Source organism: Pangasianodon hypophthalmus, chromosome 17 (genome assembly GCF_027358585.1).
Source record: "Pangasianodon hypophthalmus isolate fPanHyp1 chromosome 17, fPanHyp1.pri, whole genome shotgun sequence".
NCBI classification, from domain to species: Eukaryota; Metazoa; Chordata; class Actinopteri; order Siluriformes; family Pangasiidae; genus Pangasianodon; species Pangasianodon hypophthalmus.
Genome location: NC_069726.1, coordinates 12,659,488 through 12,675,705, shown reverse-complemented (window position 1 = coordinate 12,675,705; position 16,218 = coordinate 12,659,488). Strand labels below are relative to the sequence as shown.

The 16,218-nt window shown below is 37.0% G+C and overlaps 1 protein-coding gene across 1 annotated transcript in view; it reads right to left on the bottom strand.

Annotated features, from left to right (window-relative positions):
- Positions 1 to 15,395, bottom strand: part of robo3 (roundabout, axon guidance receptor, homolog 3 (Drosophila)) — a 152,062-nt gene extending 136,667 nt beyond the window's left edge. Inside the window, exon 1 of the mRNA XM_026941833.3 lies at positions 14,830 to 15,395. Within this exon, the coding sequence (XP_026797634.3) occupies positions 14,830 to 14,980 (151 nt within the window). The 5' untranslated portion in view covers positions 14,981 to 15,395. The remainder of the gene's footprint in view (positions 1 to 14,829) is intronic.
- Between the last annotated feature and the right edge of the window lie 823 nt (positions 15,396 to 16,218).

Here is a 16,218-nt window from a genome sequence, read left to right as displayed (position 1 = left end):
AATCAAGCTAATAAATAGCTTTATGCTAATGCGCAGGCAGGCGGCAAGTGGAGCTGCCAATCCTAATACACTTATTAAATTTCCATCACATGCAGGGACAGAGCGGCCACTCGGTGGCCCCCTGCACTCTGCCTCTCACGCCTTCATTTCCACTGCGCTCTCTCTATCTCCATCGCTACTTCTCGCACTCTCCATACCCAATTGGCAACCTGTGGTGCTATGTGGAGAGTCTGACAAGAGCAGAGCCTACTCATGTAGGCCTTGCTGCCACATGCATAATTTGCACTTGGCATTGCAGATAGCATGCCATGGCCTCCCTTAGCCCTTCCAGGAACCTCTGTATAAATAGTGAGGTCTAGTGAGACACTCGCTCACATCTGTTGTAGCTCAGTGTTCAACAGGTACTCTGCTGGATCACAGACGCTGCATATTAACTAGCCACTGTGCGCAGAGGAAGAGACGCCAGTCATCATCTCAGGTCCAGCAGGGCATCTTCTCTCTCTGTCTCAGAGACACTGCCTGTTCCAGCAAGCTGCTACACAAGCTAATGATCTCCTTAGACGACCCAGTCATCATTATAAGCTCCCACCTGCACTATAAAGTAGGAATAAAATGAAATATTCCTTCTCCTTGTAAACAATACATCCACCAGTGCACCAACAACTGAACTATAAAACTGAGGGATAAAATGCAGCTGGTGCCAAAGCAGTACTCTGAGTTCTCAGGTAGACCCCTGACACAGCCAACCAACTGTTGGACGCTGCTGTTGGATGCTGCTGAGTTAGATTTTGTGCTGTGTCCCTCATCAGTGGCTTTTTCCAGCAACCATTCAACCTACTGAGCATGTTGATTGAGTGTCAGGGACATGCAAGAGAAAGAGCAGAAAAAGAAAAGGTAAAATTAAAAAAATGAAAGCGCATACACATTCTCAAGAGAGCATACACACATTATCTATTACTGTTTTTCTAAGATTCCTTTTGCTTAGCTGCTCTAGATATCCTTTTTCAAAAAAAAAAAAAAAAAAAAAGCTGAGCAAAGTCTCTAAATTCTGAGCTGATTGGTCAAATTCCATGCTGTAAGTTAAAATTCTGATTGTTCATATCCTGAGCAGAATGTTAACATAACTGTTTGCTTGAATTCTGAGCTGATTGTTCACATTTTAATCCAATTGATCAAGTTTCATGCTCATTGTTCGAATTTGAAGCTGATTGTATAATTCCAAACTGAATTTTCAAATTTCGATTAGAATTTTAAAATTTTTAGCTGGTTGTTCAGCTTCCAAGTAGAATTGTTCAAATACCGAGCAGAATGTAAAAATTCCAAGCAGAATGTTTTAATTCTGAGCTGATTGTTCATATTTGGAGCTGAATATTTCAAGTACAAATATTTCATGTTCAAATGTTTCAGGAAAATGTTTACAATCCGAGCTGACTGTCCAAATTCTGAGGAAAATATTCCGAGCTGATTGTTAAAATTCCAAGTAAAATGTCCAAATTTTGAGCTGACTCTTCAAATTCCAAACTGATTTCAAGCAGATTATTAAAATTCTGAGCTTACTGTTTCTGAGCTGATTGTTAAAATTCTGAGCTGACTGTTCAAATGCCAAGCCGACTGTTTAAATTCAGAGCGGATTGTTCACATTCAGAGTGGTACAACTGGTAACTGGGAGGACCATACAGTATTGCTCTAAATAATATGCCAAAAAATAGTAACACCTCTGTAGGGACTAATGCTGGCACATGGTAGGTGTCAAACTTCTTAATTTTTGAGTACAAACACAGACTACTGCCACCTCCTGATATGGAATGTGAGTTCCTGTCATGCTTGTGCCCTGTATTTTCACTTTTCACTGAAGACCTAAGGCAATGGTGAAGTTATCTTCTTCTGCGGTGACTTGGTGTGTCACAGCCCTAAAAGTTCAAGAGTAATTTCAACACCTTGACGCATAACCAGAGGTATTGTTGTGTCAGAGGAAGCTGCTTGGTTATTTGCTGTATGCTTTGCTTATAAGACTTAATGAAAGGGTACATATTTATCTGAAAGTTTTAATAATGTTTTGATGCCAAAACATTTTTTTAGATAACTAATTAATTTGCATCCATTAGAGCATTTAATTTAATTGGACATTGATTTATATTAATTGCTCGTTTTTTTTCACCTGATGTTGTTGCATGATGTTACAAAAACATCCTCGTTGTTTTTAATTGAAAAAATATTAAATAATTATTTTTTAAATTAATGTTTATATTATAAGGTTATGTGTTTATGTGTAAATGGGCATGAAGTTATTAGTAGATTAATATGTAAATGTGTAGAGGTTTCTGCATTTGTGAGGATTAAGAGCTATAGCTGTCTCTGTTTGTGGTATTTTGTCCTAATATAGTGCTTTAAATTGCTTTCCTGCAACATTCACTCTCCTGTCCCAAGGGGAAAGTGTTTGTGTGTGTGTGTGTGTGTGTGTGTGTGGGGTTGACACTGCTGGCCCCATAACAACTTAATTAGTGTTAAAGTGTGAACTACTCATTGATTGGCAAAGCGGCATTTCACTGCAGGACTCTATACAATGACAGAAAGAGCAAATCATTACCCCTCACCACTCTCTGAACATCCAGGCATTTAAAGTCAGAATGAATTAATCATTGTTGCTTCGTGGTCACATTCTAAAACAATGGCACTGCTTGAAAATGTGAGAGAGAAAAAAACAATAATAATCATAATGTCATGTATTACACATGCTGCAAATGATTCTGGATATGGGATAACACATAGCTGAAAGATGAAATGCATGGGATAATTCGATTTGAGCAAGGAAGAATAACTAATAGAGTTGTAATTATAGTACAGTAATGAGATACATGCATATATATAGAAATTTTACTGAAATATGAATGACATGAATTTAAAAGGTCAGTAAAAAAAATCAAGTATTTAGATACAAAATATTGCATATACAAAATATTTGCTATTTCATAACAATAGATTTCAAATTGCTTCCATTAATGCTACACTACTATTGTTGGATGTTCTTCAGCCTGGTTTTCAGCATGGGTAAACACTTTGTGTTTCCAGTAGGTGGCACACTTCTAGTGGTCTAGGTCCATATTAGAGACCATCTGTGTGTCCGAATTCGCGTACTGAGACAGTACCTACTGTATTCGATTCAGTACTTACTGCTCGGCTGTTGATACAGTACATATATACTGATCAGTATATGTGTGTAGTATGAATACAATCCGGACATACTACATCCGCCTTGTTGGCATCGTCACGTGACCTACGACGTCATAATAACCCCAAAAACTTAAACCCTGTGGCAACTGAATTAAACTGTTTTCTTGTTTAAATCTTCAACAAGTTAACAATTTACTCAGGTGCTGTTAAACAAGTACAGTTTAACCACCAGGAGCAACGTTTAATACCTATAGCACTTACACTTTAAAAGAGCCGACACGCTGCCTTCCACCATTTTTGATTCTGACAGCTCTTCTGTGCCAGTCTTGTTGGCTTATGGGATAGCGCAGTTTACAATGGTTCCATACTGCAGAATCTTGGAGGAAGCAATAGGTCATCCGAGTATTTCTCGCCTACTGTTTTATGAATACTGAGGATTCAGTCATACTACTCCTTTGGCGTACTGCTTTTCGCCTACTGTATAGTAAGGTGTTAAGGATATTCGGATGCAGCACATAAAACCATAAAAAGTACCTTTTGTGTGAGACATAAGGCCTGAGGTACATGGTCCTGTGAGTATTATGTGGTGATTCTGCCATCGTTACATTATCCATGTGGTGATAAGATCCATTGAACTGAAGCTCTACTTTAAAAATGTGTTCCATTTCAAATAACCATATTGAAATATATTATTCACTCATTACACTTTGTAACCTCCTTTATTCTGGTTGGGGTTGCAGTGGATCTGGAGCACTGCGTGCGAGGTGGGACTGAATGGGATGCCAGTCCATCGCAGGGCACCATTCACACAAACATTCAAACCCAGGGGCAATTTAGCAAACCAAGAGGAAAGCCATGTGGAAACAGGGATAACATGCACACACACACTCCACACCAACACTGGAGATGTGATTGGAGATGTGAGACGCCATTAAAAAGCATTTACAATCATATAATAACATGCAAGTTGGATTTATGTTTCGTTTCAACTTGTGCCTGCTGTTACAGTTAGATCATGGGTTGATTTATAATCCTACCATTAATCACCTTTTTACCAACTGTATGTAAAATAGAAAGGTTTTAGAAAACAGCTGTGTGTGTAGTAATTAATTCTCACTAATCTGGCCAAACAGAACATCTAGTAATTATGTGCTACGTGCAAATGAGAGTGCACAGCTGAATATTCATACCTGAAGTGTCTGTACAGTTCACAGTAATACAGGCACTGAATACATGAGTCACATTTTCTATCTGTAATTATATTTGCTCTATTCAGATGTGTTTATCTCAAGATTCATTTGTGTTTATTTTTAGTTCGAGAAGCCGTGTGTTTGCATGGGTGTGCAGATTTATGTAATAATGTAACTTATGATTTGAATTCACTTATTATGCTTTGCTCAGTAAGACATCTACTTTGTCATTTTTTTTAGAGATATGCATTTAGGGAGAAATAAACGAAGTAAGATATTCATTTATGTATTACAGATATATAGCAATTTATTTGCATTATGCATATGACATCACATGAACAGTATTTTAAGATGCTACACATGGTCAACAAACATTTTACATTTTTAAAGACCTTTACACATTTATTTGATATATATTTGACTTGAACAAAAAATGGTTGAAAAAAAAATGAATAAAAATCAATATACCTACAAAAGGAAAATACATTTTGAAGATTAATCTGTTCTTGTCTATGTCAGGATGAATGCTAGTGGTCGATTTTTTTCATATTGTTCTGATTTTATATGAATGCCTAGACCAATTACTGTCACAGATGTACAGATGAAATAATGCCAGCAAGATATAAAGAATTGAAAAAAAAAAAAAACTCATCATAAGTATAGTAATATCAGCAAAACTAGTTCAGAGAGATGGGTGCTACTAGCTAACAACTACTTAGCTGAATGTTTAGTGAAGCAGAGAGAACTGTTGCATTGAATTTTGTTTAGTACTGCTAATAAACAGAACAAATAATGATTCGGTCACTAATTACACTCCAGGACCTTTGATGTGGATGGCAGATTGCTAAATTTCAGGTAGCATTTAGCTAGTTAGCTTGGTAATAATATATAAAATATAATTTGTTGACCTGCGGAAACTTTTGCAAACTGTCAAACATGATAATTAAAGGCTGTCTTGTAAATTATCTTGATAGTTTTCTCATATAAATATATAATTTCTGTTATTTATTTTTTTATTAACAGAGAGAAAGACTGATAGACTACACCAGTCAACATAAGTTCTGCCAATCTGTTGGCTGTTCTAACCAAATAATCTGCTTTTTTATGTGGAAATATGGATAAAGTATAGTAATAGTAACTTTAACTTTCTTACCTCAGTTTATCCCCTTGTTGGTGTCTTTGGTGAGGAAAAAATGAATCCTTCCTGACTGTCTGATCCAGTGCAGCGAGGAAAGTAAGAGGGTTTTTTTTTCATGCCACAAATGCTTTGACCAATATTATCCTATCATGATAGGATTCAAAATTAAAGAATTTAAAAATAAAATCACAGATTTCATAGACAAAGGTGTAAACAAAAGTAAAAAAAAAAAAATCAATGGAAATGTTTTTGTAAAATAAGAAGCAAAGGGTTAACGAGTCCCATTTGGGGAAGTTTATCAGAGTAAAAGTAACAACTGGCATTTGGCATTTTGATTAGTTACAGGAAAAGTCTACCCTGAAACACATTAAATATGTGTATAATGAAATATTTGTGATGTGCTTAGTGACTCTGGGGATAATGTGCTGGCTTAAAAAAACAAAAAAACAGAGTAACAGCTCTTTTTTTCTCACTCACCATTTTCCAGCAACATTCAACATCATATTAATGAGAAATCACAGAAATAGTGCAGACAGCAAACTGGCTCAAAGTACCAGGATGCAATGCAGCTATACGACACAGTTGTGCTGAGATTTGGCTCTGCTAGTTAACGCTCTATAAGATGACAAGCGCGATGGCATTGACAGCAGTATTAACATGAAAAGTTGAAGCTTTGGAAGCTGATCTGTTCGAGCAGAGCGTACAGATGAGGAGGTGAGAGAGCTGGACGGAGTAAAGGAATAAAGCACTGCTGCATCACTTTCTTTAGGTAGAAATGAAGCGAGGGATAATTCCCACTGGCAAGACTATCAGTGAGTAGTCAAACAGCATTGTGGGTAATGTATGAAATTGTTAACCAAATTCAAATCAACATGTAGATATTAACAGTTCTAAAATGTCAACTCTAAAGAAAAAAAACTACAAAGTCAACAGAGAATTTCATTAGAAAATGGACACGACTGAAGACCACATGTTAATGATACCGATTAATATGCAAGGGATTCAGTGTTTATTTTTCCTTGAAGTAAATATAAAGGACAAAAAGATTTATACCTGAGTAATGCAGAAATAATTCCAATACATACTTAAGTACAGTAGCTACTGTTAATATACACCTCATTTCTATTGACATGTGCAGGCTTGTCTAATATTTCTGTACACATATGCATGTCTGAGAAGGCTTCCTTTTCCACATTTGTGTCGTGTGTGTTCTTTGTGGTTTTGTCCTATTTTTTTCTTAAGCATTATTTTTTTCTTTCCTTTAGATTTGTTTTGTATTTATCTACCCATAAAATTGCTTTTGAGACTAATTTTTTTAGCTTTGTTTCTTATGCTAACTGTTTCAGTGCAATTAGTCTGTATCTCAGATGGCTTATTATTCACTATATATGCTCACTACATAGGGTATAACAAAATAGCACTTAATTTTATCTACTGTATGTTGTGCACTATATGTCCAATAGAATTCCTTTTGAGATTCAGCCTAAGAAATAGTGTGCTTCTGAAAGAAATTGTTGGAAATGATTAGGAAAAACTCTTAAATATACAAGAATGTATGTTATATAGTTAGTTAAGTATTATATTAGGTGTATTCATTTAAACCTCCTTTCCCACAAGTGTCCCTTGTTCAACACATGTATTTGTATATATTACATTAGGTGACTATATCACATTTTCTTTCCCCCTTTGAAAAATTTAATACTTTTTGAATTTTCAGTGTGTGCATATATGTGTGTGAGCACATATAAGGCTCTTGGGCAGTGACTAGGGAATCACCCTGATTAGAATAAGAAAGCACAGGGCAGATGTTAGAGGACAATTGAGTGGACTGCTCGCCTAGAGGCCACCCGGGCAATGAGCATCCATGCGTGTCTGACACTGAGAAATTAATGAACTCAGGAGCAGTGTCAGAGCATGAGGAGAAGGCTTCAGGGGCACGACCCTGTTCCCTGATCCCCACATCATCAGCACACTTAACCCTGCAATCCCATCGACTTTATGCTTGTTCAGACATTGTCCCTTGTGGACATTAAATTACTGTTAAGATAATATATATGTGGCATGAACAATATTTCAATTGAAAAGTAAGGAAATATGATCACGCGTATACATGGAAATACATCAGAATGATGCAGCAGAATCTTCAAATTAAAACAACAAATATGTGACGACACAATATGTGTGTTAATATGCACAGTATCTACACTAATATTCTTCACCTGACTGAGTAACAATTACAGTAACCTTAGTCATCGATAACTCTTTTCTATTAAAGTGCCACCAAGTGTAGGCTGACAATAATTACGGAGAGCCAAAATGAAATATTGGCGGTTACACAGCTGTCACATAGCGTTATATGATCATGTGTAGAAATGAATAAATCCCTCCGACTCTCAGTCACACCACTTTCCAATCTGCATCCTCAGAATCCTAAGAGTAATTGAAAAAGTTGAAGAGATATGTAATTTGCATCTGTGCAGAAAGATCGTGCCAAGCCTGCTTTTCTTGGCTCATCAAATACACAGATATAGATGCAGACTACAGTTTGATTCCCATGCATATTTTGATTATTATGTACATAATTCTGCATAACATTCAGTGCAGAAGGCTTTTAATACCGAGAAGATTGGTGCAGTTTCTGAGGGTTAGGTTTTGTGTGTGTTTTTATGGTGCTGAGATACAGCACACTGGTGAAGGTGTGCCTATAGAAGATTGCTCTGAAGATTGATATATATATATATATATATATATATATATATATATGTGATGTAACACTGGAGAGGATATATAGGATTGATAAGTGCATGTGAGTGTGTGTATGTGTGTAAGTGGCAGTGTGTAGTATAGAGCTATACAGAATCTGTAAGTGTTTCCATGTGTCTGATTAAGCTGGAGAAAAGCTCATTTCAGTGACCAGAAGAAGAAATAACAGTCATCTGCTGCTGCACACACATCTATCTGTGCTCAATCTTTATTTACCAGCTGCCACTCTGGATGAGGATAGGATCAGAGAGAGAGAGAGAATGTGAGAGATTTTCAAATGGGCGAACAGGTCGACAGTTGAATAGATAAAATTTTAATAAACGAATCAAGGAATTAGCCACAAACTAGCAGGCAATATGTAAAAGTGCACTACACTACATAAGAAAGATTTGTCCCCTGGGATCATATAGTGCCTTTAAGCCAAAAATAATGAAGCCTGAGCTGGCTTTAGTTACAGAGTAAAGATTTACAGTATGTATGTTTACATAAGTTGTACGTGATATGTAAGTAAATGAAGGTTTGGATATATATTGTTTATTGTACTTTTAGATACATCATTTTTATTTATTTTTTTTTATTTTAGTTGAAATAGAGAGAGTTTTTTGTCACACCCTCACAAAAGGACACTGTTTTGAGCATATTGACTTCTATGTAATAAATACTGTATATTGATATTTATTAATAATTTAATCTCAAATTCTGATCTTCAACCCTGCTACAGGTAACGTAAGGTATCTAAGACAGCATATGATATTCTGCTTTGTGTAGAGCTGAGCCTGATCAGTGAGTAAGACATCAGTATAGTCTGGACAATATGGAAATCTTTCTTCATAAACCAAACTGTAGATTGTGTATTATACTACATAGCAATCTTATCCGATTTTCTTCTTCACTGAGCTTTAAAGGATAGTGGATAGGTTAACCTCACAAAACGTAAGGTACCAGAAAGCTAGATTTTTGTGTATTTACAAAAGACACAGACAGCTGGGGACTACTTTCTATTCCAAATTATTCAGCTGGTTATGAATAAACATATTTGGCTTTTGTTAAAGGAGTCCCCACTGTTTCATTAATAATACATATTTGACCGCACCCCATTACAGATTAAATAAGTGTCCCCAGGAGATCTGACGTTCCTGAATAAAACCTAATGGCTCAAGAAGTGACTGTGCCAAGGACGCACAACTTTCTCTTCCTGAAAATGACAGTGAAGGTGTGTGTGTGTGTGTGTGTGTGTGTGTGTTTGTGAGTGTGTTTGTGCAAAACCATTCTCTCACATCAGAAGAGTAGCTTGCTAATTGGATTTAATTTCTGAATGTGATTTTTCAATTACAAAGAGCTTCATTAGGGAGCATTAACAAGCTGAATTTGTTAGACTTTACTTCCTTTTTTCACTGGCAGGCTTTTAGTCATAATTACCATGATGAATGGACAAAACCATAGTCTACTAAAAAGAAACATTGCTTAAAAAGCTGACATTGAAAACATATTTTACTTAAAAAATATTTTGTTTGCACACATCCATTCACACATATTGCACTCTTTTTAATATTGATTATATATATATATTCAAACATATTCTTCACTTTACTTGTATATACCAATCTATCTCACAGTGCCATCCACTTTATTAGGATTCATGTCCATTCATGCAATTATCCAATCAGCCAATCATGTGGCGGAAGCGCAATGCATAAAATCATGATGATACAGGTCAAGAGCTCCAGTTAATGTTCACACCAAACATTAGAATGGGGGAAAATGTGATCTCAGTGACTTTGACTGTGGCATGTTTTTTGGTGCCAGAAGGGCTGGTTTGAGTATTTCAGAAACTGCTGATCTCCTGGGATTTTCACACACAACAGTCTCTAGAGTTTTACACAGAATGGTGTGAAAAAGGAAAAAACCATCCAGTGAGAAGCAGTCCAGGCAGGTAGCCAGACTGATTCAAGCTGACAGGAAGTCTACAGTAACTCAAATAACCAAATAACTCTACAACCATGGTGAGCAGAAAAGCATCTCAGAATGTACAACTGTGAAGCAGATGGGCTACAACAGCAGAAGCCCACATCGGGTTCCGCTCCTCTCAGCCAAGAACAGAAATCTGAGGCTACATTGGGCACAGCATTACAGAAACTAGTTGAAAATTGGAAAAAAAGACCAGAAGGTATTAGATTTGTATATATCCATATCACCGTATTTACTGTATATACCTTGTCATTCTATGTATCTGCTTACTACGCACTTTACTACTGGTTAGACATTTAAACTGCATTTTGTTGTACTAGTACTAGATTTATCTAGTCTAATCTAGTCTAAATTAGTCTAATCTAAATAAATAGTTTCTACTGAGAAGCAACTAAAGTGATGTAACAGCATAACCCTTATGTTACGTATCTCTTTTTAACTGCTAATTCATTAATTCTCTAAATTATTGATTGTCAGTTCTGTATAGAATGTCTAAGTGAATTCGACAGTGTATCCTTTAAATGCAGGTATCTCAGCCAATAGGGAGCCTGTGAGATTGCAATAGTGATGAGACTGAAAGCCACTTGACCCCTGAGAGTATACTAACATAGCCATTATCACCACAGGATTAGGACAATGCCCCATTGTCCCCAACAACAACATTACCAGATAGAGTACTAATTAAAGAGATTAATTCAATGGAAAACAGCATGAAGAGGTGGTAGATCACAGTACAAATCTGCCCTTTTATTTAAAAGTAATATAACAAGATATAATCTCTGCAAATTGTGCAGTGATTAGAAAAATAAATAAAAATGAATGAATACTATAAGTATGAACATAGTGGTAGAATGCATAAATATGCAATACGCTAGGATACAGGTCTGTCATTGTGTCATTTATGTGGATATCTTATTTAGAAAGTGTGCACCCACACACACACAAACACACGCAGTGATGTCAGCCCATTTAATGCCACAAAAGCTTGCAGATGACCCCAGGTGGATGGCTGAGGCGCATGTGACTAAAGTAATTTATTGTTACTATTCATTGTAAATTCATGAATTCATATTCACTGCCACATTAGTCACGGAAATAAGCTGTCATGACAATCTCCACAAATTTGATTTTCTAGATCCGAGTCAATTACGGTTCTGTATACACAGAGGCCACACACGTGAAAGTTGAATGGTGTGATGCTTTCAGTCTCTGCGCATTAGAATGACGATGTGGGATCTCGACCAAATACACAAAGCCATCACTGTGTACTGAGCTTTCCAAAGGGCAATATGTGGTACAGTGTGATAAAACAATTTAGAATCATAATAGCCTTTTCATCCTAAAGAAATTCAATATGTTAGGGTCTAAGGTCCAGAATGACCACAATTTGGCAAAGATGAGAAAATTCCTCGGAGGTCTTAAAAAATGCCAGCCATCCCATTTCAGCCAAACAAATGGAATTTCCTTCCAATTACCCTCAGCTGCTTTATGAAGACTGGCATGCAGAAACGGGACACGGGAGAAACCAAAGATTAACCACATAATCCCCATAAGAGTACTGTGATCCATGTCTGTGTAAATTCACTACAATTCCCTGCATTAGTTATTGGACAATATTGATTTTCTCCACCTTCGATTAGCTCCAGTGGGAGTCCAGAAGACTGAAGCTTTCTCTTATGGTACTGAAGCTACAAAAATAGATATGTCAATGATTGAGTCTGCGTGTTATAGATTGAGTTAAATAGACTAGTCATTACAAATTTTATGAACTGGAAAGACAGAAGTAGAGAGACAGAAGTGGTGAGACACGTGTTGAGGGACTGGATTACAGAGACAGGAAGACAGAGAGTAAGCAGTAGAGAGACGGACATATGAAGGTAACATGAACACATGTGAGACAGGATAGGAAAGGACAGTCAACAGCAGAGAGACAGGAGGCAGGAAAGGCAGAGAGAGAGTGGAAGTAGTAAGACAGAAAAGAAGAGACAACAGTAGAAACGCAGATTGCAGACAGAAACTAAGACACAGGAGCAGAGAAATATCAGCTGAGAGTAGAGAAGCAGGACAGAGAGACAACAGCAAGAGAGAAGCAAACAGAAAAAGAAGAACAGAAGCACAGGAGACAAGATGAGAGGCTTTAACACACACACACACACACACACACACAGCACTGTCCTCTACACATGCACTCTCCTGCTGCTCTGCGCATATACTTCAGAGCTTGTAAAGATTTCCTGGCACCTGAGCAGCTTCTCTACTAGACTCATCCATACACGCTCTCATAAGCACAATCTTGCTTTCAAACTGTTTTATACATTTGTATACCCATAATATGATCAATACTTACAATACAATATTAATCTGATAACAACACATTCATTTTTAAGAACTTTGTTCCATCGGGAACAGTATGAAACTCGTCACTGCCATATAATATAATTACCATACCATATTAATAAACACATGAATCTTCCCTTGAGAATATCTGAGGTTTTGTGCTTTGTTTCTTCATAATCATGCATCCCTTTTTTTGCTAAGATATATTAATTTTTCAATTTTTGACAACTTCATGGGATCAAACTATAAAGCCATAAAGAAAAAAAAAATTGAGAATTTCAGAGATTTGTGTCTTTCTTTTTATTTTGTTCTTTCGTCCTCTCTGTCTCTCCCTTGCCTTTCCCACATTATTCTCTCTGATAGATAGATAGATAGATAGATAGATAGATAGATAGATAGATCCAATGCGCCTATTTCCTCATCTGTGGCTGTATTAGTGGCACACTGGGGTGAGGCACACAGTGGCCATACAGCTGTGCGTGTGTGTGTGTGTGTGAGGGGGATGCGGTCATTACATTCACAGCATGTTCAGATACACAAAAGCAAGAGCAAAGACTTTGTCTACAACACAAACACGGCATGAGACAGAATTATCCTTCAGTATCAATCACCAGAAACAGACATGGTTCTTTGAGCACAGGTCAAATGTGTGTGTGTGTGTGTGTGTGTGTGTGTTATTAGTGTCCTATAAGTAGTATATGGTATGAGAAACAACAGGAGCTCACACTATTCTTCTGTATTATCAATATTCCAACACCTCAGAGATAAGCTGCTTAGCTGAGCTGCATTTCAAAAGCAGAAGCAAAATCTCTCTCTCTCTCTCTCTCTCTCTCTCTGTCTGTCTGTCTCTCTCTCTCTCTCTCTCACACACACACACACACACACACCTCTCTATTGGTCCTGCAGTGAAGCTACAGAGGAGTGGAATACATCATACTACAGGAAATGACAAAAAAAAAAAAGACACAAAAGGCATTCAGACCACATAGAATGAAAAAAAGAAAGAAATCATGAGACATTCTTCGTAGAAAGAAATCATGAGACACTCTCCAACTTAAATAATCTTTATATGTGTATTAAGAGTTTCATGACATTCATCATCCATCAGTACAGAGTCAAAAAAAAGTCCCTAAATGAAAACTCATAACATTATGTGTTCTTGTGTATGTATCATTTGTGTGTTTGGGACCATGTGGTATTGATTCAAACAGTCACTATACACACGGGTATCAAGGTGAACTAACCTCTAATAAATCCTCTTCACACACACACACACACACACACACACACACAAACACCTCTACACACACACACACACACACACACACACACACACACACACACACACACACACACTGCTCTGTCATTAGCCAGTCTGAGGATGAGGACACAGCAGGAGCATCCCATTACACATACTGTTTAACTGCTGGCTGGCATGAGCACACACACACACACACACACACACACAGAGAGAGAGAGAGAGAGAGAGAGAGATATCAATGAGATTCTAAATCTTTACCTAAATTCTTTGCATGTGTGGGACACTTCGAGGTCAATATGAAAACCATTCCTCCTTTTCTTTTGATCTTTCACATCTGTGCTGTTTAAATAGTATTATTTGTTATTTATGAGTTATTTACTTACTCACTTATTTATAAAGTCCGATTCATATCATAGAGATAACAGAAATAAATTAAACTGCACTTATCCTTAAGCTGATCTATAAAAAGTAAAAAAAAAAGTACGTAAGATCACTTTTTTAATACTTTACTTTCTCAAAAAGTGTCATTTTATCATACTTAGATTAAATGTAAACCATTTCACATTATCAGTTTAATTTCAACTAGAATCTTATAAATTTATAATTTCGTAATTATTATTTAATTAATTAATTAATTAATTAATTAAACTTTATATAATATAACATTTATATGTATCTTCTATTATAGCATTATCCTGAAGGCATGATATGGACAATAAAATGTGAAAAAATAAAAGAGAGCAGTTTTCTAAATCTAAGTACTGTTATACTCATCATAACCCGTACACCCGTGTGTGAGTGTACTGCCAGGAAAACTTTGCAAAAAAGACAAGTAAGATAGGTTGAAAAGGAAGATCTTGCACTTCCCTGTCAATGTTCCTTACAGTTAAAAGTAATTTTATACATTTCCATCCACCCTTTACTTCCACACATCCTAACACTCCTGACTCGGTACCCTTCCCTGATGAAAGACAGCATGTGTGTACCATGAGTGTACTGACCATTGAAGCCGGTGAAGTTGGCCCAGTCAAGCAGCGAGCTGTTGAAGGTGGGGATGGAGAGATTGTAGAGGAGGTCTGTGCCATTGGAGTCGCGCAGTGTGTCGGTAAACAGGTTCATCTGGAGCAGCGTTTTGATCAGGTAGCGCAGCATCTCGGCTCCCGCTGCAGAAGGACACGCTGTCCCTCTATCTCAATCTTCCTCTCTAATATCTTGATGAGTTGGTCAGTTGTGTATGAAAGTTTGTTGATAATGGTTGTTCTTCTTAAAACAGATTTCAAGTTTCTCTTCTCTTCCGCAGGAAGATTTAAAAAAAAATATTCTGGATGAAAATAAGAATAAAAGTCCGATGAAGAAAGATAAAGGATAGCTAAAAAAGTTTTGCTATCTGATCTCAAATGGGTGTCTCTCTCCGGGGGGTACAGTCCCTCTTTCACTTTTCTATTCTTCTCCTCTGGTGGAACGTGCCAGCCTCTTCCTCCTCCCGGTGGTTCCTTTTGTTCTGGAGTCACATAACTCCACACACGTTTGTCCTCCCGCACAATAACACCTCATCGGTGTGAAAGAATCCTGCTATCTGATGACCCTTCTGAATCACTGCTCTTTTTCCCCACCCCTCCTTCTCTCTCTCTCCCCCTCTCTCTCTCTCTCTATACCTCCCTCCCTCTCTCTCATCCCTCCCTCCCTGTTTCTCTCTCTCCAGTCCTCTGGCTTTCTCTGATGGAGTCCCTGGGGGGGGGCTCAGTAAAGAGGGAGAGCAGGTGCATCTGGCAATAAATGTTTAATTATTGGATTAATAATCATCCCTAGAGGTGTAAAGAAACTGGAGAATACATTGTCACTGTCCTACACTAGCTTAAAAAATAGATATACATGTGTGTGTGTAACTATTCACAATGGCAGACCGATAATCACACACACACACACACAAATACAAACAAACATGAGACAGCATCTACTCCATCCTCTCTGGATGATGTGTTAATTACTGCCACGTTATTTCATTTTTTTTTCATTTCAGAGAAACTGATTCTAGCATCAAAAGGATTTCCACACTGTATACTATCTAATTTATCAAGAGGCACAATACAGGTTCATATTTTTTCAAAATCACTTTGACAAGATGAAACTTTAATGAACATGTGGTCTCTTTTGTGAAGGGTTCATAAAGCTGCGTTAGGCTTTCTTTTGTCTGCCACATTTGTCAGCGTCAGCATTTTTCTTCCCGTATCTAAAGTCATTTGTCTTAGAATAAGCATCCACACCCTCAGAGCAAATACAATCAAAACAACAAATCTCCTTCAAACATCACATACTAGGAATGAAATTATTTTTCTCCATGTCTCACTATATCTCTATATGTGTGAGGTATAATTCCTTTATCAGGAAGT